The 25,447-nt window shown below is 36.5% G+C and overlaps 1 protein-coding gene across 2 annotated transcripts in view; it reads right to left on the minus strand.

Moving 5' to 3' along the window:
• Positions 1 to 5,609: 5,609 nt before the first annotated feature.
• MEGF10 (multiple EGF like domains 10) overlaps positions 5,610 to 25,447 on the minus strand; it is a 138,609-nt gene continuing 118,771 nt past the window's right edge. For both annotated transcript variants that reach the window (XM_043977268.1, XM_043977269.1), the window contains 5 exons: positions 21,643 to 21,770; positions 20,379 to 20,502; positions 13,783 to 13,827; positions 9,928 to 10,134; positions 5,610 to 8,612 (listed from right to left, as the gene is read on the minus strand). In XM_043977268.1, coding sequence (XP_043833203.1) covers positions 8,437 to 8,612; positions 9,928 to 10,134; positions 13,783 to 13,827; positions 20,379 to 20,502; positions 21,643 to 21,770 — 680 coding nt within the window. In that variant the 3' untranslated portion in view covers positions 5,610 to 8,436. The remainder of the gene's footprint in view (positions 8,613 to 9,927; positions 10,135 to 13,782; positions 13,828 to 20,378; positions 20,503 to 21,642; positions 21,771 to 25,447) is intronic.

Below are 25,447 nucleotides of genomic sequence, written 5' to 3' on the forward strand. Positions count from 1 at the left end.
GACTAGTGTGAGTCTTTTGGTTCATCTCCCTGCCTCAAATCTCTTTCCACTCCATTCCATGTTCTACTTAGCTGCCAAAGAGATCTTCCTTATAGATGTGACCATGTCAGCTGCCAGTTCAGCAAGCTTCAGTGACTCCTTATTACATCCAGGATCAAATATAAAACCTTCTGGTTTAATTTTTTCCCCCTTTTTTGGTGAGGCAATTGGGGTTAAGTGACTTGCCCAACATCACACAGCTAGTATGTGTCAAGTGTCTGAGACCGGATTTGAACTCAGGTCCTCCTGAATCCAGGGCTGGCGCTTTATCCACTGTGCCATCTAGCTGCCCCCTGGTTTAATTTTAAAGAGTTTTATAACCTATACCCTTTCTACCTTTCCAATCCTTTTATACTTTCCTCTTCATATATCCTGTAACTCAACACCTATTTTTGTGTCTTCCAATCCTGTGACTTTTCAATGTGTGACAGGAAGTTCCCCATGACTGGAATGCTCTCCCTCCTCAATTCTACCTCCTGGATTTCCTAACTTCCTTCAAAACTCATCTCAAATCCTGTTATTTGCAATAGCCCTTTCTTGGTCTCTTCTCAAAATTCCATTGCCTTCCCTGTAAGATCACCTTACATCTTCGTTGTATATATGTTGTATGTCCTTAGTTATTTGTTTTATCTCCTCTTTTAGAATGAGTACCTTGAAAATAGTTGTTTGTGGTGGGCTTAATTTTAGTACCCTTTGAGTTGAAGTTTGATGTTGGGATGAAATGAAGCATTTTGCAAGTCATTGAATAGTTAATAAAAGGAGTTATACTTTGCCCTAACATAGCAAGGATATATAAACTTTTTGGAAGCAGTCTTCCCTCCTTGTCTCCAGATAGAAACATATCTGGTCAACGAGGCAGGATCTCATGATTTGCTTAGTCTTTATAAATCCACCAAGTTAAGAAAGGCCTTGACTCCATGTGGATTGGACTTTCTACAGTCTTAGGTGATGAAGAAACTAGGTCAAAGGTTGTAGGGACCAATTAAATTTCTGGGATAACTTTGTTGTTGTTGTTTTTAGGGACAATTAATTTCTATTGTGGAGAAATGGGGAACCTTGGTCCTGTTATAGCAGGGACCATGCTTTTGCCTTTCTTTGTGTCTATAGTGGTCAGCACCAGTCCTTGGCACACAGTAAATGCTTGTGGTATTTCTTTGAGTCCTAAATGTGTCTAGATTGTTTTATCCATTTTGTAGTTATTTTGAATAGAATTTATTTTTTCTATAGCCTTCTATCTAATTTTATTAGTAATATAAACAATTATGATAATTTTATTTATGTCCTGATAATTTAATGAAATTCTTAATTGTTTCTATTAACTTTTCATATTGAATTTCTAGGATTCTCTAAGTAAAACCATTATATCACCTGCAAATAGAGATGATTTTCTTCACCTATGTTTATCCCCTGAACTTCTTTTTCTTGTCCTAATGCTATAGTTTGTATTTCTAGAACTAGATTTTTATTCCTCTAATCCTAAGGTAGCCCTTCTTTCCAATGCCATCTTCTTTTGATTCCATTCCCTCCTATCTTCTCTAGCAGATTTCCCCCGCAATCAAGATACATTCTTTCTCTAATCCTCAATCTTTTCCTATCTACTGATTCCTTTCTTGATACAAATATGCTTAAGTTTCTCCCTTTCTTAAAAAAATTTTCATTAGATCTTACCATTTCTTCAAATTATTATCCTGTATCTCTGTATTTTCCAGTCAAACTCCTAGGAAAAATTATTTACACTCATTGCTTTCACCTCCTGTCTGTCATTTACCTTGAAATCCTCTACCACCTGGCTTTGTACTTCATCATTCAACTGAAATTATTATTTCCAAAGTTATCAAGTGATTTTTTTTACCTGTCAAATCTGATGGCCTTTTCTCAGTCTTTATCCTTCTTTACCTCTCTATAGCATTTGATACAGTGGATCACCCTCTCCTCTTGGATGAATATTCCTTTCTGGATTTTGTAACACCATTCTCTCCTGTTTATCTGCCTACTCATATTTTCTTAGCCTGGGCAATATGTATTTATTGTGTATGTCCTAAATTTCACATTAATTTAATTGGGATCTAATATCCCAACATATTATTATAGACACATGTCAGATCTACTAATATGGAAAAAATAATACCAAAGTCCGTGACACTAGGTAGTTTGATGCATAATTTTCCACTGTTTTATGTCTCATATTCCAAAATAGATTGCTATAATGAATGAGTCCACATCTTAATGAGAACCAGGATTAGGAAGGGGAAAGTAGGAACTACTAATAAATAGCAAAAGGAGGTGAAAAAAACATAAATGCCAAAGAATCCCATTTTAGGAGCTTCTCAGATTCAATAGTATAAAAATAGCTAAACAATAATTTATTTAAAGTTTGTAAATGAAAAAGCATTCATTTTTTCAGTTTTATAGTACTTAATATAAGTCTATATTTAAAAATTTGAGTTTATATTAATATAAAAGTCTTCTACTAAAATCCTACTTCTATGCCTCATTGTGGTAAAACACTGTGTGATACTGAGTCACAACACTGAATTGGTTGACCATAGCATGATATATTTTAGTCATACAATCTTTCAAAATACTATCTACTGTCATGGTGGTGCTTGACTCTAATTTCTCTACTGAGGGAAGTTGAAGCTGATGGATCTTTTGTGTTTGGGGCTCTTGAATTACAGTAGGGCTGAAACTTATTAAGTATCTTTACTAAGTTTGGCACTAAAATGGTGAGTCCTTGGAGCAGAGGATGACCAGGCTGCCTAAGGAGGGTTGAATCAGCTCAGGTCAGAAAATGGGAGCAGGTGAAAGCTTCCAAACTGATTTATATTAGGGTCAACCCACAAGTGGCCTTTATACTTTCAGCCTGGGTATGGAAAGTCTCCAAAAACCAAAAACGAAATGACTACCTACTAAGTTATAGATGTTGGTGTCTATGAAAGAGAAGGGAATATCTACCAACCAATTTATATATCCTTGAAATAAGAAGCAGAAAATGGACCAATCATGTAATAGCTTCTACAGTCTAATACAGTTATCCCTTCAACATCACAGGGGTTAGGAATGCAGTGCCTCCTCAATCTGGAAAATCTGTGTAAAAGTTTTTGCCCTCCCTTTGTACTACAGAAGAAATCTGAATTGTTTCTTTTTCTTTTATGGGTTGTTTACAATACCTTATTTTAAAATTTGGGTTGATATGATATACTGCTATACATATAATTTATGCATTTCTGGGTTTCTAAACTTTTTCTGTCAACTGCTGGCCTTCACTGCTTTCGCAAAACTTCCTCAAAATTGCCATTTAATTTGTCATGCCAACTTTCGATATATTGAAACTATGAGCGAGGTGGAAGGGATATCTGTAAAATAGTCTAAGTTCATTCATTTTAGAGCTCTTCCTACTTATACCACTCTTTTGGCAATTACTCCTATATTGTTTTGATATGGTACTTAACTTTATATGTGCATACCTTGTCTCTCCAATTGTATCATCGGAGCCTTCATGGCCAGGATCATATCTTAAAACTCCTTTTGATTACTAACTGTCCTAAACAGTGTTTTTCACATGGCAGATTCCCAAAGAAAAATGATCATTTAGGGATCTTGTTTTTAAATTTTGGATAAATAAAATTATATATTATTAGTAATATTAATAAATAACACTTATTCACAACTTATCACTCCCAGTTAATTCAAACAGGAACATACATAGGAATCAAGAATAATTTCTGAGTCTTTCATTAAGTAGTTTGTTAGATTACAAACACATTTTGTGATATAAATGGTAGTGACAGATGATATTAATGAACATTTGTCATCTTTGGAGGACAGATAGATTTCTTTAATGGATAAGTTTCTTTGCTACAACTGAGAAAATCTTGACATAATTTGTAATTTTTATTTAAAAAATATATATTACAATTTGGAAACATCAAAATGAAAACTGGTCTAAAACACTAAAAAATAATTAGACCTTGTGTTAAGACAACAGTATTAATTGCATCCCCAAAGGGCAAAAGTTGCTGTACAATAATTAATAAGCATTAAATAATTTACAATTTATGATGATATATACATTTCCATAATATAAAACATTCTAGACCAAATTTTTTCTTAACCTTTTGTTCAGGGTAATAAAGCCACATAACCCAAATTTATTAAAACTATGACTTGAGAAAGCAATATTTAATGACATCAGACTTTAAATTAGGATGTTTCCTTATAACCACAATTTCAAAGGTGTTTTGTTACTACAGTACTATCTGATCTATTTTTACATATCTATCCTCTTCAGTGCCCTGGAGAAAGCCTACATTGCTATATTCAGGTTATTATTTGATTGCGTAGCTCCTCCTACTTGTGGAAACTAAGAAGACATTTCTAGCCATCTCTATATAAGATGCCTTCTCTACTGCTTTCATCATTCTCATCCCTTTCCCCACCAGAATCTTGGATTCTACCCTTGGGGGTAGGGTACAAGGCTCTCAAAGATGAATTATTGCCTTACCTTTTCTGGAACCAAGTTTGCATCTCACTTTAGGACCATCTCTACATAAAGTCTCCTTTCCCCCTTAATTGTCCCTTTTTGCATGTTATTTTTCCTCTTTAGAATATCACTTTGAGTTAGAATATAATGGTTTGTATTTGTATTCCCAGCTCTTACCACAGTGGCTGGCATATAAGTGCTTAATAAATGCTCACTGAAATTATGTATGTACTAACCTATCACAAAATCATCTCTTTCTATATAGATTTTTTCAGTTATCTATTTGCTTAATGCATTTGGTTATTGTCAGAATGAAGAGTCCTATGGTAAAATTAAGAAGTTTTGTTGTTCTTAAATTACTCTGAGGAAAATTAATTTGAAAGTTTGTCAAAATGATGATGCTAAATAGTGGTAAATAATCTGTTAATTTTATTAGCATGAGTAAATTTTGGGATATGTAGTTTTATAAAATCTTATAAATGATTACATAAAATTGATTTTCCTTATAAAATTAGCTGAGTATATACTTTTTTGTCTCATTGAAATAATGTAAGCATTGACTTATTTAGGCCCATTTTAATAGCTATAAATTCATAAGAATAATTTGTTTTTATTTACATGATCATTCATTTATGTGTAGTCATAGATTAATAGTTTGGTTGACCCTAATGACTGATGAGGTAAGGTTTTGGTAGGTCTCACCAAGTTTGGTTTTTATTTATTTATTTATTTTTTTAGTGAGGCAATTGGGGGTTAAGTGATTTGACCAGGGTCACACAGTTAGTAAGTAAGTGTTAAGTGTCTGAGGCTGGATTTGAACTCAGGTCCTCCTGACTTCAGGGCCAGTACTCTATCCACTGAGCCACCCAGCTGCCCCCTCACCAAGTATTTTTAACATCTTAAGCCTATGATATCAAACAAATAAAAATGTATCCCCATGGGCCATGCATTGACTTAGAACATCACAAATTAACATTATCTATATTTTGTTGTATTTTTATTTATTTTGTTAAATCATTTGCCAATTACATTTTTGTTTGTTTGTTTGTTTTTTGTGGGGCAATGGGGGCTAAGTGACTTGCCCAGGGTCACACAGCCAGTAAGTGCCAAGTGTCTGAGGCCGGATTTGAACTCAGGAACTCCTGAATCCAGGGCCGGTGCTTTATCCACTGTGCCACCTAGCCGCCCCCTACCAATTACATTTTGATCTAGTTCTGGACCTACCTGGAAAATCTGCAGACCTCATGCAGCCCAAGTTCAGTACCTGTGTCTTAAGTTTCTACAGGATAGGAAGACTTTTAAAAAATCAGATATAAACAAGGGCTCACATATTATGAAAAATATCTTTATATTACATAAGATGATTCTGGTGACATCATTACTAAAATAAATTCATCTTGACTGAAGAAACCCTCAGAAGTTTATATTTTTGGAAATGAAACTTGTTAGAGCTCAGTTTCACTGTGATTCAAAACAACCAGGCATCCTTTGTCTTAATACATATACATATTAAAGCAACCAGAAAATCTCATTTTCCCCTAGAAGACAGTGGCTCTGAAACATCTGTGAAATGATTTGATTTATTCTGATGCTATAATGTATTGAAGATATCTTTTATTTTTTCAAGCGTATGAATAATTATTCAGTGAAAGTCATCCTAAGCAGTACATTCATTGCAAAAATTTACAGGTCGGCAGTAGCTCTTATATCCACATATTTTTCCAGACTTGATATTGATGTCTTTAAGCATATACTTTTCATTTCCAACTATGTGATGGAAATAGAAATTTTTCTGACTTATTTGCAGAGAGACTAGGAGGCAATCATGTTGAGTCCCTAATGAAGTTTTGAAGAATTTCTCTTTAAAAATTAGCCTTTTAACAGAATCAATCTTCTTGCCACTATGTACAGCTCCTGACATTTCATGCAAATAGGCTTGATTGTTCTTTGGAGACTCTACTGGTTAGCCACTGCAGAAAAAAGACACTGGCTTTCAAATTTTATAGAAGTCCAGGAAATTTCAGAGTCCTACAAGAAATCCACTGATTCTTTGAAGAAGGTGGAGGTAGAGTGGGAAGGGACTATGTTTAGGCAATTACTCCTAATTTTAAAAATTAAATGTGTACGTAGTCCTATTTTATCACCCCCAAGCCCAAATTTCCCTCAGGTTCTGGGATATGAATTTTAAGCTACAGGAGGGACTAGGAGGGAAGGAATGTTGTCCTATATCCTTACAATGTACAACACAATGATCAGCCATAGTGGGCACTCAAGAAATATGTTGACTGATTAATTATTGAACTATTATGTAGATTCCACATCTTATGAACTTTGGAAACCCATAAATTATGACACATTGTTTTATCTCAGGGAACTCCTTCCTCATTAACACACCATTGATGGATAAGAAAATAAAAAAGATTTTCCCTAGAAAGAGAACCTAGTTTTCTTGTATAATATTCTATATCCTAAAAGGGATTATCAAGGTGGGGTTGGAAAATGAAGTTATGAGTAAGTTGCAAATTGCTATTATATCACTAATCCAATAGCATAGCCCTCTGACATAAGTAAAATTTTTCTCATATTGGTAATAAGATTCTTCAATGGGGGACCCTATAATAGAAAATTGGGTGATTGATTTATAGGTCTTTCTAAACTACTTCTGTTTAGAAGCCACCATAAAACTACTATTCAATACCAATTGACACCTCTGTTTTCTGATAGAAGTGTTTCCAGACTAAACAAAAGATGAGTATCAAAAACACAAGAAAAATTAACATACAATATTTTTCAGTAACAATTCAGTCACCATAAAACATAGTTTAAAATACACAATTAAAAATTTTTTGTGGAAAAAATTGGTTACATATCAAGTTATTAGCCATGCAAAAGACCAGCTTAAGCATAGTTATCCTATATCAACCATCAATAACTTTTTTTGTGCACATACGAACAGAAATTTTGCAGTTGTTTATAAGGAAAAGAATTAATCCAAACTCTTTATAATTATTCTACATCACTAATGTTACAAAACTTAAATTTTTTCTTATAAGTTTACAGCATTCATCACATCCTGCTTCATTTCATGCACACATTCAATCCATTTCATCAAAAAATAAAATGATTCATTTACATATTTATGAAATGATTGCTGCTATGTTAATGGAATTAATTGCGAATAGGATTTGTGACTACAAGTACTAAAGTGTCCTTAGATTCAAACATCTAAATACAAAACACCACTTCCTGGTGTGTCTGTAAGGCTGTTTTTTGTCATCTTTGCTATTAATAATCATTCTAGATTATGTATTCTGCAACTTAATCTAGGCCTGATATTTTCATATTTTTGTTCACTCTTTATTTGCATCTTGTAATTATTTGCAGACTGTCAGACTCATGTTATATCACATGTTTTTCCTGGAATAATATAATCTTTCAATATCTGAGGCCACTCCATAGAAATCTGGCTGTATGGCTGGATTCAGCAGGCCTGTTTTTTCTCTGGATGTTTAGGGATTCAAATCACCTTTTGGAACTAAGACTTGAAAGACTGCATAATCCTGCCTATTGCTCTACAATGGGAAGGAAGAAGCTGAAGACAAAGTTTGTTTTCTGTGCTCACTGCAACCCTTGTGTAAAGTTGGTCTGCAAATGAGTACCTTTAGATTTTGTGTTATGGTGTCAATGTGCTTCTTGTGTAGCTAAAGATCAGCAGTCATGAGTGAGAACACTAGCATCTCCTCAGTCTGTCTGTCACCTACTAAGCATTTTCAACAAATATAAAATTATGAGATTCTTGGTTAATATTTAACATTTGTCTATCACATTGATTAGCATCCAAAGGAGGTGACAAATTACGAGGAGAACTAAAGCAGAATGCTTAAAAATGTTCTACCACGTCCAATAAAGTATAATCATTCACTGCTGCTGCTGCTGCTAGTGACTTCTTTCTTAGGAGATGATGAAGTGTCTCGAGCTGGTAGTAAATCATAATGACAAGGAATGTGGCTGTTCTTGGGAAGGTCATATGGATCCTGGCTGAGAGGTCCATTATTGCTTAATACTTCTTGTACAGTAATCATTGTGGGTTCTGTGACAACCAAGAACAGACATTTATAAAAAATGGCAAATAAATAACAAAGAATAAAACATTTCTTGCAAATGTGAGCCATTAAGGAGGGCTTTTTAATAAAACTACACAGATGTATAATTTCGAATGCTAAATAATTCTGATTTAATCAAACTATTTTGCTATTGTTGAGATGAAGTGTTCATTGATGATCATAATTAACATTGCAGTGCAAGAGGATGATGACATTGCTAGATCACAGATGTCAAGTGATTCACAACAAACTAATAGCACAATAAATTGCTATTTGAGTCATAGGATTATAGATTTAGAGATGGTAGGGAGCTCAGAGATCATCTAGACCAACCTCCTCCATTTAATAGAGGAGTAAACTAAGTCTGAGAGAGTTGAAATTGACTTAAAAGTGACAACTGTAATTTTAGCCCAGGGCTTCTAGCTTTCTCTACACTGCATCAGGCTGCCCACCCCCCAACCTTTCTTGTAAACACATATTCCAAAAATGACTCTTCTGGGAATAAAACTCCTTTATTTAAAAAAACCAAGCTATGATTTAAAAAAACACACACAGAACTCTCTAGCATCATGTTGTCTTAATGACAATGTTCCATATAAGCTGCGCATATACAATGCTTCACAGATAAATTTACAAATACAAATGTAGGAATCATACAAATGTACACAAAACAATTTGCATGTACTTTGCACAGCTGAATATACTGACAAAACTGCTATGTTAGCAGAATGTATCATTTCTTTCTCTCCTCTTTACTTATCTCCCATCTCAAATATTTAGAGCTCTTCTTTTTTCTTTTTTCTCCATCAAAACTAGCAATGTTATTAGTTGTTCATGATATCTCGAGTCAATATAATAAAAATGACAGTACCTCCTTAAGTTAATTTGTTTTATCAGTCCTGTGTCAAAATGCCCAAAGAAAATGTTATAGAACTGGAAAAAATAATGTTTATACAGAGGAATAAAAGGTCAGGAATCCCATGGGCAATAGTGAAAAAAAATGAGAAGGAAGGGGAGTTCATCAGTAAGATATCTCAAACTGTATTTAAAAAGCAGTAAACATTAAAATAATTAGTACTGGTTAAAAAAAGAGTAGTCTATTAGTGGGATAGGATAGAATGGCTATAAATGATTTGGAAAGTAAGGAAATGTCATCTTTTTCTCTAAAGGCATTGGATACCAATTGACTATTGTGTATGGATTAGGGATGATGAAATAATATTTTTAATAATTATTTATTAGCTGCTCTATTTTACTTCCAAAATAAGATGACAGAATTTAATATTCATTAGATTCTCTTACCAACTTCATAGACATTCTTATTAGCTGAAGCTGAGCTACTGATCTCAGCATATGGAGAGTCTCTGTGTACTGGTGACTTCATTTCCACGTAGCCACTTTCTGAGTTTTGGGGTATGAGTACTGGTGGATCTTTAATAGTAGCATATGGATTTTCAGAACTGTTCAGTGAACAGCTACTTGAATTATATTCCGAATTCTTTACTAAATCTGTGGAAGAAAAAAAATAACCCTTCAGAAATATGTATATTTGATACTGAATTACTGAACTGTCTATAAGGAAGAAAGCTTTAAAGTAAAGTGCATCCATTGGGGTTCCTAAGTATTTGTTTTATTCCCTAATGATAAACTATACCACAAACTTCAAGAATTATCAATGAGTCAGATAACTAAAAGATTATGCATCATCCCTCTGTATCTCCTGGAAAGTGTGGCTAGAATCTACAACCGTAGCCAAATCACAGGAGCTAGAGACAGAAAAGGTAAAGAGGCTATAGTTAAAAACAGAAGAATTTTCTTAATCTAAACAACTGAAAATTCCTTTTTTTAAATGCTGGTTTGCATCGCTACTTCATTTTGTGGACTCTAAAGGCTACTTTTTTTTTTTTTTTTGGTGAGGCAATTGGGGTTAAGTGACTTGCCCAGGGTCCCACAGCTAGTAGGTGTCAAGCGTCTGAGGCCAGATTTGAACTCAGGTACTCCTGATTCCAGGGCCGGTGCTCTATCCACTGCGCCACCTAGCTGCCCCTCTAAAGGCTACTTTTAAAATCATTTCCTCAGGGCAGCTAGGTGGCGCAGTGGATAGAGCACCCGCCCTGGAGTCAGGAGTACCTGAGTTCAAATCCGGCCTCAGACACATAACACTTACTAGCTGTGTGACCCTGGGCAAGTCACTTAACCCCAATTGCCTCACTAAAAAAAAAAAATTCATTTCCTCTACCTTTTAAAATAAAATATATAAATTAACAATCAAAGGTATTTTAAAGTCGTGGTTGATTAATATCTTTGCCTCCTCTTTTTTGTCCTCCAATCACTATAATATAAGCACCTCAGGCAAGGGTAGTTTTATTTTTATCTTTGTATCTTAAGTGCTTAGCACAAAGTAGATGCTTAATAAATGTTTGTTGAATTGAATTTTTTTCATTTAGTTTCAGTTCACTACTATCTTTATGATAAAAAACCAATCCTCTACTTGGTATTTAAAGCCCTTTATAATCTAACTCCAATCTATCTTCCAGATTTATATTATCCCTATTTGCAGACTATATTCTAGCCAAATAGGTTGACTTGATGTTCCCCATATGCCACATTCCATCTCCCACCTCCATGCCTTTTCACAGGCTATTTTCAAGTCAGTTGGTCAATAAACATTTAATAAGTACTTACTATATTCCAGGTGCTGGGGGATACCAAGAAAGTGCTCTCAATGAGCACATAGTATAATGAGGAAAACAACCTGAAAATGGCTATTTATAAATGAGGCATATGGGATAAATTGGATAAATTCTCTATACTGGAATGTTTTCGTTTTTATCTCCCCAAATTAGTTTGCATTAATTGTATATACCCTATACATATGTATACCCATATACTATATAGGCCTTTATATGTATGAGGTATACATATATACTCTTTTTTTTTTTTGGTGAAGCAATTGGGGTTAAGTGACTTGCCCAGGGTCACACAGCCAGTAAGTATCAAGTGTCTGAGGGTGGATTTGAACTCAGGTACTCCTGAATCCAGGGCTGGTGTTTTATCCACTGCGACACCTAGCTGCCCCCCACATATACTCTTATAACCAATTTACTAGATGTAGTACCCTCTTTGGGCTTACTCCACTAACCACTATTCAAACTGGTAGGCTGGATCAAACAGGGTGCTTGGCTACTACTCTGGCTACTCACTGGGTTTAGCCTCTGGACTCTTGAGGCTAGACAGATCAATTATTTGCTAGGCTTCTCTCAAAATGCAGTCTCTGTGGTCTTCTCTGGGCTAGTTTATTGTTGGACAGCTACATATAGTCTTTCTCCACCTTCAGCCACTGGCTATACTGGGTAATAAATACTTCACTCTCTTTAGCTGGAGTTTTACAATACCCTTTTTAGCTAAGGTGCCATAATATCCTTTCTTTCTTTCTTTCTTTTGGTGAGGCAATTAGGTTAAGTGACTTGCCCAAGGTCACACAGCTAGTAATTATTAAGTGTCTGAGGCTGGAGTTGAACTTGGGTCCTCCTGAATCTAGGGCTGGTGCTCTATCCATTGCACATAATATTCTTTCACTTAGGGCAATGAATACTAGTTTAGGATGCTTAGAAACTTTTCTTTTTTATTTCCTCAGCTGAGAGGTAGTTTGTCACCTTCATGAAGGAGGAGGGAGAAGTCTAATCCCTTCTTGTTCCAACTATCCTTCCATTTCAGGTCTCCAGTTTCCTAGTCTAGTGCTCTTTTTATTATACCATAATGCCTCATAATATTGTCCGTTTCCTATCTGCTTTGGGAAGAATAGCTGTAATATACAGGCATAATAATAATATTTTCCAATTCTAGTCCAAAATAGGGATAATAAGAATAATGGGTCTTGATAGTATTTTGTCATAATTATTTTCCTGATGGGTATCATTGCATAAGAGATAGAAAGTTAGCCTTAAAGCCAGGAAGACCTCTTTATTTCCCACAGGGTTAAGTACCTTTGGACTTCTCCATAATGCCCCCAGGAGCCTCATCATCCTGCAAAAGCAAATCAGCCTTAGTACTCACACATCAGCAGTACCTTCTGTCCCTCTGATTAACTGGGCATAGTGATGAGATCATCCCCAAACCTCCATTTATGGAGGGGGCTGGGCCAGCTGTATCTTCATGTCTCACCAAGATGCCAAGATGCCCTCCTTGGGAGTTTTCCATCATGCCCTTTCAGCTTTCTTTTGTGTGTTATCTTCCCTCACTAGACTGAAAGTTGCTTGAGGGCAGGTTTCTATTTCAAATCTGTATTCCTAGTACTTACCACAGTGTCTTTCATTTACTAGGTGCTTAATAAATTTTTAGGGACTGACTGATCAAATCCCACCTCTGAAACAGATTAGCTACATGACTAAAGGCAAGTCACTTAAATGCTCAGCGCCCAAGCAACTTTCCAAGATATAAATTGTCCTTGAGTTGCCAAACTGTTTCATGAAAGGTATTCCATACCAGTAGCTCTCTACATACAAAAAAATCATAGGCCCTGATCACAAATAAACAAAAATTCAATTATAATAAATTTCATTAAATTTTTATGAATATTTATTGGATATCCCCAAAGACACAAAACTACTTTAACTGCTGAGGGCTATAGGAACATGGTAAGAATTTCACTATTTCCAGGTTAGGATTTTGCTGTTGCTAAATTGTTACTCAAGTCCCATTACTAAATCTCATTACCATGACATTGAATTTTTTTGTTCCTTCCTTCCTATTCACCTCTACCTCAGACGGAGTACAAACTTCAAACTGGGCTGCTAACAGGTACAGTGGATAGAGCATTGGTCCTAGAGTCAGAAAGGCTCAAATATTTATGAGCTATGTGACCCTGGGCAAGTAATTTAATCTGAGTTTGCCCCAGTTTCCACTTTTCTTCTGTTCTTTTAGTGTTTCCTACATTCCTACTTCTCCAAATAACCTCTTAGCATTTGTAAAAAGAGGGAGGACTAAATTTTAAAAATTCATTCTATTTCTAATATTCTAAGATTTTATGATTCTACATTGTCAGCCTAAAGCAAATTTCCATTGGCTATTCAACAAGTTACCTCAACCTTTAGATGAAATCCCAATATTGCTGCCATGAAGGACAGGAAAAAATTATTCCTTCAAATTTAAACTTACCTTTTAAAGATTTCCTCATGTATTCTCTATCAAGTCCAAAAGCACCTGTAATTCAGGAAGGAAACAGTGAGAATATGCAGAATGAACGCCAGAGCTTGATCTAATGAATCTAACAGTTTGGAGTCAGTGGGGAGTGTGAGAACCCTGAGATATATGCTAGGAATTTAATGGATGCTGTGAGAGTTTTCCAGCCTCAGTTCCATGAGAGCCTAAAGAGAAATACACCCACTATAAGGTCTGCAAGATCAGGGGTAAAAATGTGAGTAGTCAGACTGAAAAAAAAAAACAAAAACAACTATTACTACACTAAGACTGCTCCATCTGGTAGCAACCTCAGTGTTTTAGGGTATAGATTTTGGTTGTTTTGACCCTTTTCACTGATTTACTGGCAATAGAGCAGAAGTTCTAACATTCTTAATGCAATTGTAATGGGAATGGGAATATATTGAACAGGAAATATTTAGATACCAATCCCATATAGCCCAGGCCAAAGATAAATAGCTTGATTGTGTTATTTTTTTCAAAGTAAGATTTAATATGCCATTAAAAACTAAAGCTTTAATATATTTTATCTATCTACATATACATTTAACATTCTCCTTTTGAAGGTATATTTTAACCTCATATTTTAATATCATATCATGGGATAGGGAAGGGTCGCTTGGGTACCTTCCTGTAGCTTACTTTTTCACAGAGGTGTTGAGTTTTACAACCTTATCAGGACAGACAATTCAGAAGGACTGATAATTTCTCACAGAACTCATAGAAAAATACCAAGTTAACTTTGACAAATCAGAGTATATTCATTTGAATACTTGTGGCAATCTTTTTTTTTTTTTGGTGAGGCAATTGGGGTTAAGTAACTTGCCCAGTGTCACACAGCTAGTGTGTCAAGTGTCTGAGGCTGGATTTGAACTCAGGTCCTCCTGAATCCAAGGCCGGCGCTTTATCCACTCCGCCACCTAGCTGCCCCCTTCTCATTGCTTTTTAATTGAACTTCAGGTCTATTCTATTTCAGTGTAAATTATCTCTAATTCCTTTTTATCCTCTCTGTCTTTCTCTGTTTCTGTCTCTCTTTGTCCCTGTCTTTATATCTTTCTCTCTGTCTTCTTTTGCTGTCTCTGATTAATCAAGACTGAGCCTTGTAAATAATAGAATTTCATTTCTCTTTAAAAGAATTTTTTTTGGTATTTCACTTTTGTTTTTAATTTTAATTATTAATTTCTTAATTTCAGACCTCCCCACTCCCAAACCATGTTCCAAATTGTCTTCAGAGTGGATTTCATTTACTCTATTGAATTTGTTTTGTAAATTAGCACAATTTTCTTATGTAACTCATTGCAAAACTTCGCTTTTTTCCAATCAGAGATGAAAGTTCAAGAGTTAGTTTCTCATTTTGCCAACTCACTTCCAAATTGGTATCTTACTTAGGAACTTGCAAATTCATGGTTTATTTTAATTCCTTTTAGATGACTTTCCTAATTTACCTAGGCAATTACAGTGTACCGCATCATTCACAGAAGACCACCAGTAATCTACTCTTGAAGTTAAAATTTTGAATTTTCCCAAATTGTGATTTTTATTTAAACAAACCTTTTTTTTTTCAAGTTGGAGCAAAGAGTTGATTACTGTGCTAGGCCATTCTTAAACACTAGATGGGCACTGCAACTTCTTCTTCTTCTTTTATTTTTGGTGGAGTAATGAGGGTTAAATGACTTGCCTGAGATCACACAGCTAGTAAGTGTCATGTGTCTGAGGCCGCATTTGAGCTCAGGTCCTCCTGAATCCAGGGCTGGTGCTTTATGCACTGTGACACCTAGCTATTCCCTTAGGTACTGCAACGTCAAAATGAAAAATTGCTTCCTTTTTCTTCCCTTTGCTTTTGGAATCACTGGCTTCAAGTTCAGGACTCTTATCTATTATGCCACATGGCCACCTCTGGCCTCATTAGCAGTTGTTCATCTACTCACTTTGCCTATCTCTCTACAATTCTGAAAGATCCATTGAGCAGTTTTTACTACCTATCATCTATCTATCTGTCCATCTATCCATCCATCTCTCTCTCTCTCTCTCTCTCTCTCTCTCTCTCTCTCTCTCTCTCTCCCCTTACTTCTTCTCTCCCTCCCTCTTACCACATTAGCCCTCTGAATTTAAAACTATATGCCAGAGCACAAAGAAGGGCAATGGCCAAGTAATATTCAAATTACTGAACAATTGTGCTCTATTCATACACCAGCAAGGTTATGCTTAAGATTCTACAAGCTAGGCTTTAGCAATATGTGAACCAAGAATTACCAGAAGAGCAGGCTGGTTTTCAAAGAGGCAAAGGAACTAGAGACCAAATTGCCAACATTCACTAGATTATAGAGAAAGCAAAGGAGTTCCAGAAAACCATCTACTTCTGCTTCTCAACTACACGAAAAATCCTTTGTGTGGATTACAACAAAATGTGGCAAATCCTCAAAATGATGGGAGTACCAGATCATCTTACTTGTCTCTTGAGAAACTGTATGCAGGCCAAGAAGCAACAGTTAGAACTGAATATGGAACAAACTGGTTGGTTTAAGATTAGAAAACTATCACAAGGCTGTCTATTGTCACCTTATTTATTTAATTTATATGCAGAGTACATCATGCTAAAGGCCAGGCTAGACAAATCAATTTTTTTTGTAAGGCACTTGGGGTTAAGTGACTTGCCCAGGGTCACACAGATAGTAAGTGTGTAAAGTGTCTGAGGCCGGATTTGAACTCAGGTTCTCCTGAATCCAGGGCCGGTGCTCTATCCACTGCACCACCTAGCTGCCCCTAGGCTAGACAAATCAAAAGCCAGAATTAAGGTTTCCAGGGGAAAATAGCAATAATCTCAGATATGCAAATGATATCATTCTGATGGCAGAAAGTAAAGAGGAATTAAGAGGCCTCTTAATAAGAGTGAAAGAGGAGAGTGTAAAAGTTGGCTTGAAGCCTAACATAAAAAAAAAATAATAATAATAAGATCTTGGCAACTGGTCCCATCACTTCCCAATCACTTGTCAGATTTTATATTTTTGGGCTCAAAGATCACTGCAGATGGTGACTGCAACCATGAAATTAAAAGACATTTGCACCTTAGGAGGAAACCCATGGCAAATCTGAACAGCATACTAAAAAGCAGAGACATCACATTGCCAACAAAGGTCTGTATAGTCAAAGCTATAGTTTTTCCAGTACCAATGTATGGGTATGAGAGTTGGACTATAAGGAAAGCTGAGTTCTGTAGAACTAATGGTTTTGATCTGTGGTACTGGAGAAGGCTTTTAATTTTAAAAGTCCCTTGCACAACATGGAGATCAAATCAGTCAATACTTAAATAAATTAATTCAGGCTATTCACTAGAAAGGCAAAATCTGAAGATGATGTTTAAATAATTTGACAACATAATGAGAAGACAGGACTCATTGGAAAAGACCCTAATGTTGGCAAAGACTGAAGGCAAAAGGAAAAGGGCATGACAGAGGATGAGATGGATAGATAGTGTCATGGAAGCAATGAACATGAATTTGGATAGACTTAAAGAGATAGTGAAGGAGAGAATGCTTGGAGTGTTACTGTCCATGGGGTCATGAAGAGTTGGACATGACTGAACGATTAAATAACACAGAACACAACTGGAAATCTTGAATCTAATCTTTTTTCTCTAGAACTGTTTCCTTTAGACAAATTGGTTTGCTTGTCCTTGTGGAAATTTATTTTGATTTGGGGACCCTACCTTTAGGCTGAGATCAGAAAGCCTTAGGCCCTCAGGGTCTCTTCTGTGTGGGAAGTGCTGGTGCCCTTCCACCTCCTCTTCAGCTGAGCCAAAAAGCCCCTCGGGCTGTACAAGATGCCAGGTCAGACAGCTGGGGGGAAAAAGCCCCCAGCTCCCTCCGACCTGAGCGGAGGTATCTGAGAGATACTGGGCTCTGGGGTAGCCTGTGCTGAGGCACATAAGGCTCAAGGGCACCCCCCCCCCCACCAGCCACAGCCCTGGCTGGAGGATTAGCTTGGTCTGCGGGGGCACAGGAAGCCCCGAGATTTGAGTGGAGAAAAGGGAAAGCATGTATAGACCTGGGAGTTAGACAGGAAGGGGTGATGAGACAAACAGTAATGCAGGACTGGGAGCAAGGAGGAAAGGCCAGCGGACAAGATTAAGAGAGGTGGACAAGATTAGAGGGGCGGCAAAGGTGGCAGAGGGCAGACTGACGGAGCAGACAGACAGACAGACTGACCAGGAGGCAGCAGAGAGCACAGAAGCAGGTCAGCACAGGGTACAGGTTGGAGAAAGTGAAGATTAAGAGGAGTTAGAAGAAAATAGCTGAGCAGGGAAAGTGTAACATACCCTGAGGCAGAGGCGGCTAAGCCAAAGGGCAGACTGACTGAGCAGACAGACAGAAGGTCGGTGAGAGAGAAACACAGGGGTTCAGCGGTGGCAGTAAGGAGAGGAAAGTTAGAAGCAAGGGGATTTACAAAGTGAAAGGGGCTCAGAGTTAGAATAAAGGACCTGAGTGCCCTAAGGCAAGCAGCAACTAAGGCCCTTATTGTATTAAAAAAGTTTGAGGCCATCAGGTGGGAAAGAGATGCACTACAATGCAGTCAGGTTGTACATTTTATTTCCCTGTATTCTTAATTTTAAATAGTATCTCATAAATAAACTCTGCTTTGATTATTTAGTTAAGAGGCTTCTTAATATTTTGCTTATCAATTTGGGAGTGGAGCAGTGTGGTGGAACTTTATAAACGGCCCACATCAAATTAATAGCAGTCAGCCAAATAGTCAAAAGTCCCCAGATTAGTCCTCCAGTCAGCTTTAGACCCCCGAATTAGCCCTAGTTAACAAAATATTTTCACATTTGAATGGCGACCGTGGCAGGACTTACAGCCCAATTATAATTTTTCTAAACATATCATTTTTCATATAATTATAATTTTTCATAAATCCAATTATATAATTTTTTCAGATTAGATTAGCTAGCGAATAATTATTTTTTTTTACATCCTGAACATGCACTCTCAAGCGAGACCAACTATATTTTCTCACTCTTGGTGATTGACACACTAATAGACTAACAAGACACTAGATACCTTTCCTTATCTTCATTTAAGGATCTATTTTCCCTCTGCAAGGTCATAAATTACTGTTCAGCTAGAGCGAACCCTGTCTAGGTTCCTCCTCCTAATTATATTTTTTTACTAATGTTAGAGGGGGATTTCATATCCCTATGCTCAGTTAATGTAATTAACAAGATGTTCTATGCCCTGATATCTTTATGAAGTGATTAGACATTTTGACTGATCTACAAATCAAACAAGCAATCAAATATGTAAAACAGATGTGAAAATGCCAAGATATCACCTCTAATCAATCAATCAAAGGTGTAAACCAGGTTTGAAGAAGCTACTTAATCAAGATGGGAAGGAGAACAGTATTTTCTACCACTGGATGAAATCAGATAGCAAAATATATTGGTGTAGTTGAAAGAATTTGACATTTCTCATATGAGAAGACTTGGTAGTTATGATTTAGAAATGCTTTACAAAACCAAACCCTTGTACCTGCAAATAAAGGGCAGAAGGGATGAGAGGAAGAAAAAATGTCATATTCCCCCTACTTTCTCATCAACCTTAACATCTCATCAGATAGACTGAGCTAGTAACAAAGAGTGTATTCGGCCTTCTGTTGAGAGAGGACAAACCAGATACATTGAGGAGAGATAGCCAGAAAGAAGTACAACTTCAGAATTCTACAAAGCACTCCACCCTGAGAGCTCAGTATAGAGTCCACATATTGCTGGGGGAAATTTCATAAAGATTCTAGGAAGGAAGAGAATAGATTTCATTCAACCAGGAACTGTGAGTTACTCCTTTGTCACATGTGCTATCTAAGCTTGAGCCCATTTTCCCTGTGTGGTAGAATGTGACCCAAACTTTTGGGAATTTTTTTTTTTTTTACCAACTGTTCTTATTATACATGGTTAGTAAATAAATATCTTTACCTAAAAGCTAACTAATTCTGTCTGGCTAACTATGGACACTTGTGAGTGAGAGTACTAGAAATCTCCAACTACCTCAGGGTTATCCCTAGAACCTTCAGGGGAGAAATAGCCACCTTCTGGGAACCCAATCTGCAAGTGCAATTAGGAATTGAGAAATATCTCAGGAGGAGGTACTATACAATAGTTATAAATAAGAATCTATAGGAATATTGAAATACAAATATATTCTTAGTCTTTCCCTTCCTGCAACCAGCTAAACATTCTGGGCCACTTTACTCTAAGCCTGTTAGGATACATTAAAATGGGGAAGAATATATAAAAATAGGCTATTTAATTCCTAGTAATAGTGGGCCCTTTCTAATTGAGGAACCAATGACATTTGACAATAATCTTCCAGGAAAGCAAGGGACTTAACAGTATTTAAGAAGATAAAGTGTTACTAATGGGAAAATGCTGCCACTTAAATGAAAGGATATTGTGCCTGGTACACATCCCAATCTTAATAAATGCTTGTTACCTTTACTAAAATATTTTTTCTATGATTGCTTTAAATGGACTGCTAAGAAGTACAGCCAGTTTGACTTACCAAGCTCATTGTGGAAGCCTCCATGTTTCCAGTCTACTGGGAGTGTCCCTGTGTAGTCTACAATAGGCCCTCGCTTTCCAGGATCCATATTTTTTATGCTCACAAATATCTGGTTGTTTTTTGACTATTAAAAATGAAAAGAATTTGGGGTTAATGAGCACAGCTTAATTCCCTATTGCAGTTTGGGGAAGATGAGCAGAGATTAGAGGAACATGTTTCAGTGATATTGTAGAAAGGATTTAATAGGTAATAAATTGGACTAGATTGCCTCTAGTTATTTAGTTCTTCCAACTTTTAAGATTCAATGATTCTGTGAATTATTCAAAAAGACAGAGCCTTGCAGAACGCGGACTAAGCCTTTGGTTATATGGTGGAGGTCCCTACCTCAAAACTCTCATCCCTATAATATCTGAAATTCACTGCATTGTGCCACAGTGCTTGACATTGAATTACTTTATTTGGACCAGCTGACTTATAGAGAAAACAGGTCTGGACCAAGTCAGAAAACCAAATTCTAGTTCTGGCTCTGTCAATTTTTCTCCATGGGACCTTGAGTAAGTAATCAAGCTTCTGTGAGTTAGTTGTGATGGGAGATCACATATCCTTCATGAAATGAGAACAATACTATCTGCCACTTTTATTTTACAGGGCTGTTGTAAGGTTTAGTTGAGATAATTTATATAAAGGCCTTGTAAACTGTAAAATGCTATAAAAATGATCATCATAATTATTATAATAAAACAAAAATATTCAGTTTAAGGGCTGTTTAAGTTAATTTGACCAATAGTTTATAATCATGCTAAGGGAAGGGACTTTTAAATTTTTTGTCTTTTGATAACCTTGCACATTTTTATTTTACACTGGACTTGTGATTTTATCCATGAGGTTGTAATGAGGAACTTATTCTATTTCTACTCTAATTCTAGAGTAATGGACACTGTGAAGAAAGGTAGACCTGGATGGGCACTGAAGTGTAGAACTTTGGCAGTCAGAACATAGTACAAAGATACTGAGTGCCTGAGAATAGGGGAGAAAAGAAAGGTGCATCCAGAAGGTGGGAACTGGGGATAAAAGGAGAAATAAAAGAGTTTCAAAGACAAATTAATTATTTTGAAATTATGCTTAGGACTGGTCATGGTAAAGGATTTCAGTTTCTTACTAAAAGTACTATAGATAGTGACTTGAAAAAATCCACAAGATGCTAGGAATCACATCTCTTGCTTTTATGTCTATGTAACTACCTGATGTATGTCTATTATTTTACCTTTCCAATTGTCATCCTATTTTGGTTGTTGACATGAGGCGATGTGGAACACTGAGTGAGTGTATGGTAACTGGGGTTGGTAAAATAATGATTATTAGTGTTTCCAGCATTACTCTGAGGAAGGGTATCTGGAAAGAAAGAGAAGAAAATTATTAAAACTGACTGTTATGTGTAAGAAACAAAATAAGTACAGTGAGATGAACAAATGATATTGTACTGATTCCAAGATGGGAAAAAAAAAAATCTATAATAGCAGGTCATTGCAGAAGACCTGAATGTGAGAGGCAGAGCCAAGATGACAAAGTAAAGGCAGGGACTTAGCCAATCTCTCCCAAATTACAATCCAAACAACTTTAAAATAATGCCTTAAAATGAATTCTGGAGTGGGAAAACTGACAAAAGAATGGGATGAAACAATATTCCAGCCTAAGACAACTTAAAAGGTTGGAAAGAAAGGTCTGTTTCATTGGGGTAAGAGGAGAATGCAGTCCAGCATATGCTGCACCTGGCAAGCCAGCAGGGAGACTCCAATCCCCTGTGCAAGCCAGAAATAGCCACAGCAGGGGTGGGGGAACAAGCCAGCAGGGAGGTCCTAAGCCCTGGCACAAGCCAGCAGCAAGGTCCCGGAACCATGCTCAAGGCAGCCAGTAGTAGGCCATGTCAGTACAGGCCAGAAGCAGGCCTTAGAGGCAAATGAATCTGCAACAATGACTTTCATATCTCTCAGGCCAGACAGTAAAAGGGTTGGACAACTGGTGAAAAGGAGATCACAGGGGACTCTTAGGTGTCACTGGGTGCAGGACTCTGTAGCATTGCCACACAGGGATCCAGGTTGCAGTCCCAACTGAGAAGGAAAAATATTATTAAACTCGAGCTTGTGGCTACAGGGAAACAGCAACCCTAGTCACAATTCCTGGGCAGAAAACAGTGCTTGGGGTCTCTCACAGACCAGAGCATAGGCCAGGAGAGCAGTAACCACACCTTTCCTTATATCATACCATCCTGGAATAACTGAGAACTTACAGAACCATGAAAACTAGCTTTGAAAACAATGGAACAAAAAACCTGAAACTTTGGACAGTGGACCTTTCACCCCAGGAGCAGAGCCCAACTTTAACATAAAGTTTAAAGTTAAGAAATAGGCTGAAAAAAAATGAGCAAGCAACAAATAAAGAACATGACGATAGAAAGTTACTATGGTGACAAGGAATATCAAATCACAAACTCAGAAGAAGACAACAGTGTCAAAGCAGCTACATACAAAGCTTCAAAGAAAAATGTGAATTGTTCTCAGGACTCCCCTCACCCCCAAAAAGAATTTATGGAAGAGCTCAAAAAGCATATTTTTTTTGCAGGGCAATGGGGGTTAAGTGACTTGCCCAGGGTCACACATCTAGTAAGTGTCAAGTGTCTGAGGCTGGATTTGAACTCAGGTACTCCTGAATCCAAGGCCAGTGCTTTATCCACTGTGCCATCTAGCTGCCCTTTCAAAAAGCATTTTAAAAATCAAATAAGAGGTAGAGAAAAAACTGGTAAAATAAATGAGAGTGATGCAAAAAAATCATGAAAAAGAGTCAACAGCTAGCTAAAGGAAGCACAAAAAATACTGAAAAAAATAACATCTTAAAAAACACAATAGGTCAAATGGCCAAAGAAGTAAAAAAATCCACTGAAGAGAAGAACTAATTAAAAAGCAGAATTGGTCAAATTGAAAAGGAGATACAAAAGCTCACTGAAGAATATAGTTCATTAAAAATTAAAATTGGGCAAGTGGAAGCTAATTACCCCATGAGACATAAAAGAATAATAAAACAAAATCAAAAGAATGAAAAAATAGAAGAAAATATGAACTATGTCATTGGAAGTACATCTGACCTAAAAAGAGATCGAGGAGAGATAATTTAAGGATTATTGGACTACCCGAAAGCCATGATCAAAAAAAAAAAAGATCTTAGACATAATTTTATAAGAAATTATTAAGGAAAACTGTCCTGATATCCTAGAATCAGAAGATAAAAATATCAAAATAAACTATTGGTTACTACCTGAAAGTGATCCCCAAATGAAAACTCCCAGGAATATTATAGACAAATTCTAGAGCTCTCTCTAGGTCAAGGAGAAAATACTGCAAGTAGCCAAAGAGGAATAATTCAGATATTGTGGAGCTACAGTTAGGTTAACACAAAATTTAATAGCTTCTACACAAAAGGCTCTGAGGGCTTGGAATGATATTCCAGAGGGCAAAGGGGCTAGAATTACTACCAAGAATCACTTGCTCAGCAAGCAATTTAGGGGGGAAATGAATATTTAATGAAATAAAAGATTTTCAAGCACTTCTGATGGAAAACCAGAGCTAAATAGAAAAATTTGACTTCCAAATACAAGACTCAAGAGAAGCATAAAAAGGGAAATAGGAAAGGTAAATCACAAATGACTTATAAGTTTAAACTGTTTACATTCCTACAGGGGAAGATAATACTTGTAACTCCTAAGCACCTTATCATTATTAGGGCAGTTAGAAGATGAATACATAGACAGAAGGTATGAATGCAAATTAACTACGATGAGATGATATCTAAAAAACCTCCAAGAAACAAAATTAAGGCGTAAGAAAGATGGATGTGGGGCAGCTAGATGGTGCAGTGGATAGAGCACTGGCCCTGGATTGAGGAGTACCTGAGTTCAAATCCAGCCTCAGACACTTAACACTTACTAGCTGTGTGACCCTGGGCAAGTCACTTAACCCCAACTGCCTCACTAAAAAAGAAAAAAAAGAAAGATGGATGCACTGGAAGGAGGGTGAAGGGAGAGGTAGAATGGGATAAGTTATCTCACATAAAAGAGGTACATAAAAGCTTTTAGAATAGAGGAGGTGATGGGGAGAGGGGATGATGGGCAATGCTTGAAACTTACTATCATAGCAATTGTCTGAAAGAGAATAACATACACACTCAATTGGGTATAGAAATCTATCTTGCCCTATAGGGAAGTAGGAAGTAAGGGAGAATAAGAGAAGTGGAGTACTGATAGAAGGAAGGGTGGATTGTAGGAGGCTGTGGTCAGAGGCAAAACACTTTTGAGGAGGGGCGGGGTAAAAGGAGAGATAAGGATAAATAGAGGGGAAAAAGGATGGAGGGAAATCCACAGTTAGTAATGATAACTGTGAATGTGAATGGGATGAACTCACCCATAAAATAGAAGCAGATAGCAGAATGGGTTAAAAACCAGAATCCTATATCTTATAATATGGTTTGTGTGTGTGTGTGTGTGTGTGTGTGTGTGTTTTATAAGAAACACATTTGAATCAGAGAAAAGGTAAGGTGATAGAATAGAATCTATTCTGCTTCAGGTGAAGTAAAAATAATCAGGGGTAGCAATCATGGGCAGCTAGGTGGCACAGTGTATAGAGTATTGGCCCTAGAATCAAGAGGACCTGAGTTCAAATCTGGCCTCAGACAATTACTGAGCTGTGTGACCCTGGGAAAGTCATTTAACTCCCTTAGCCTCAGTTCTTCATTTCTAAAATGAGCTGGAGAAGGAAATGGCAAACCTCTCTAGTATCTTTGCCAAGAAAATCACAAATGGGGTCATGAAGGGTTAAATACAACTGAAACAACCCAGAACAACAATCATGATCTCAGACAAAGCAAAAATTGATCTAATTAAAAGTGATAAGGTAAGAAACATCTTACTACATGACAATGAAGTAATATCAATACTCAACATATATGTGCCAAATGGCATAGCAGCTAAATTTAAAAAAGAAAGAAATTAAATGAGTTACAGAAGGAAATAGACAATCAAC

Source organism: Dromiciops gliroides, chromosome 1, assembly GCF_019393635.1.
Source record: "Dromiciops gliroides isolate mDroGli1 chromosome 1, mDroGli1.pri, whole genome shotgun sequence".
NCBI classification, from domain to species: domain Eukaryota; kingdom Metazoa; phylum Chordata; class Mammalia; order Microbiotheria; family Microbiotheriidae; genus Dromiciops; species Dromiciops gliroides.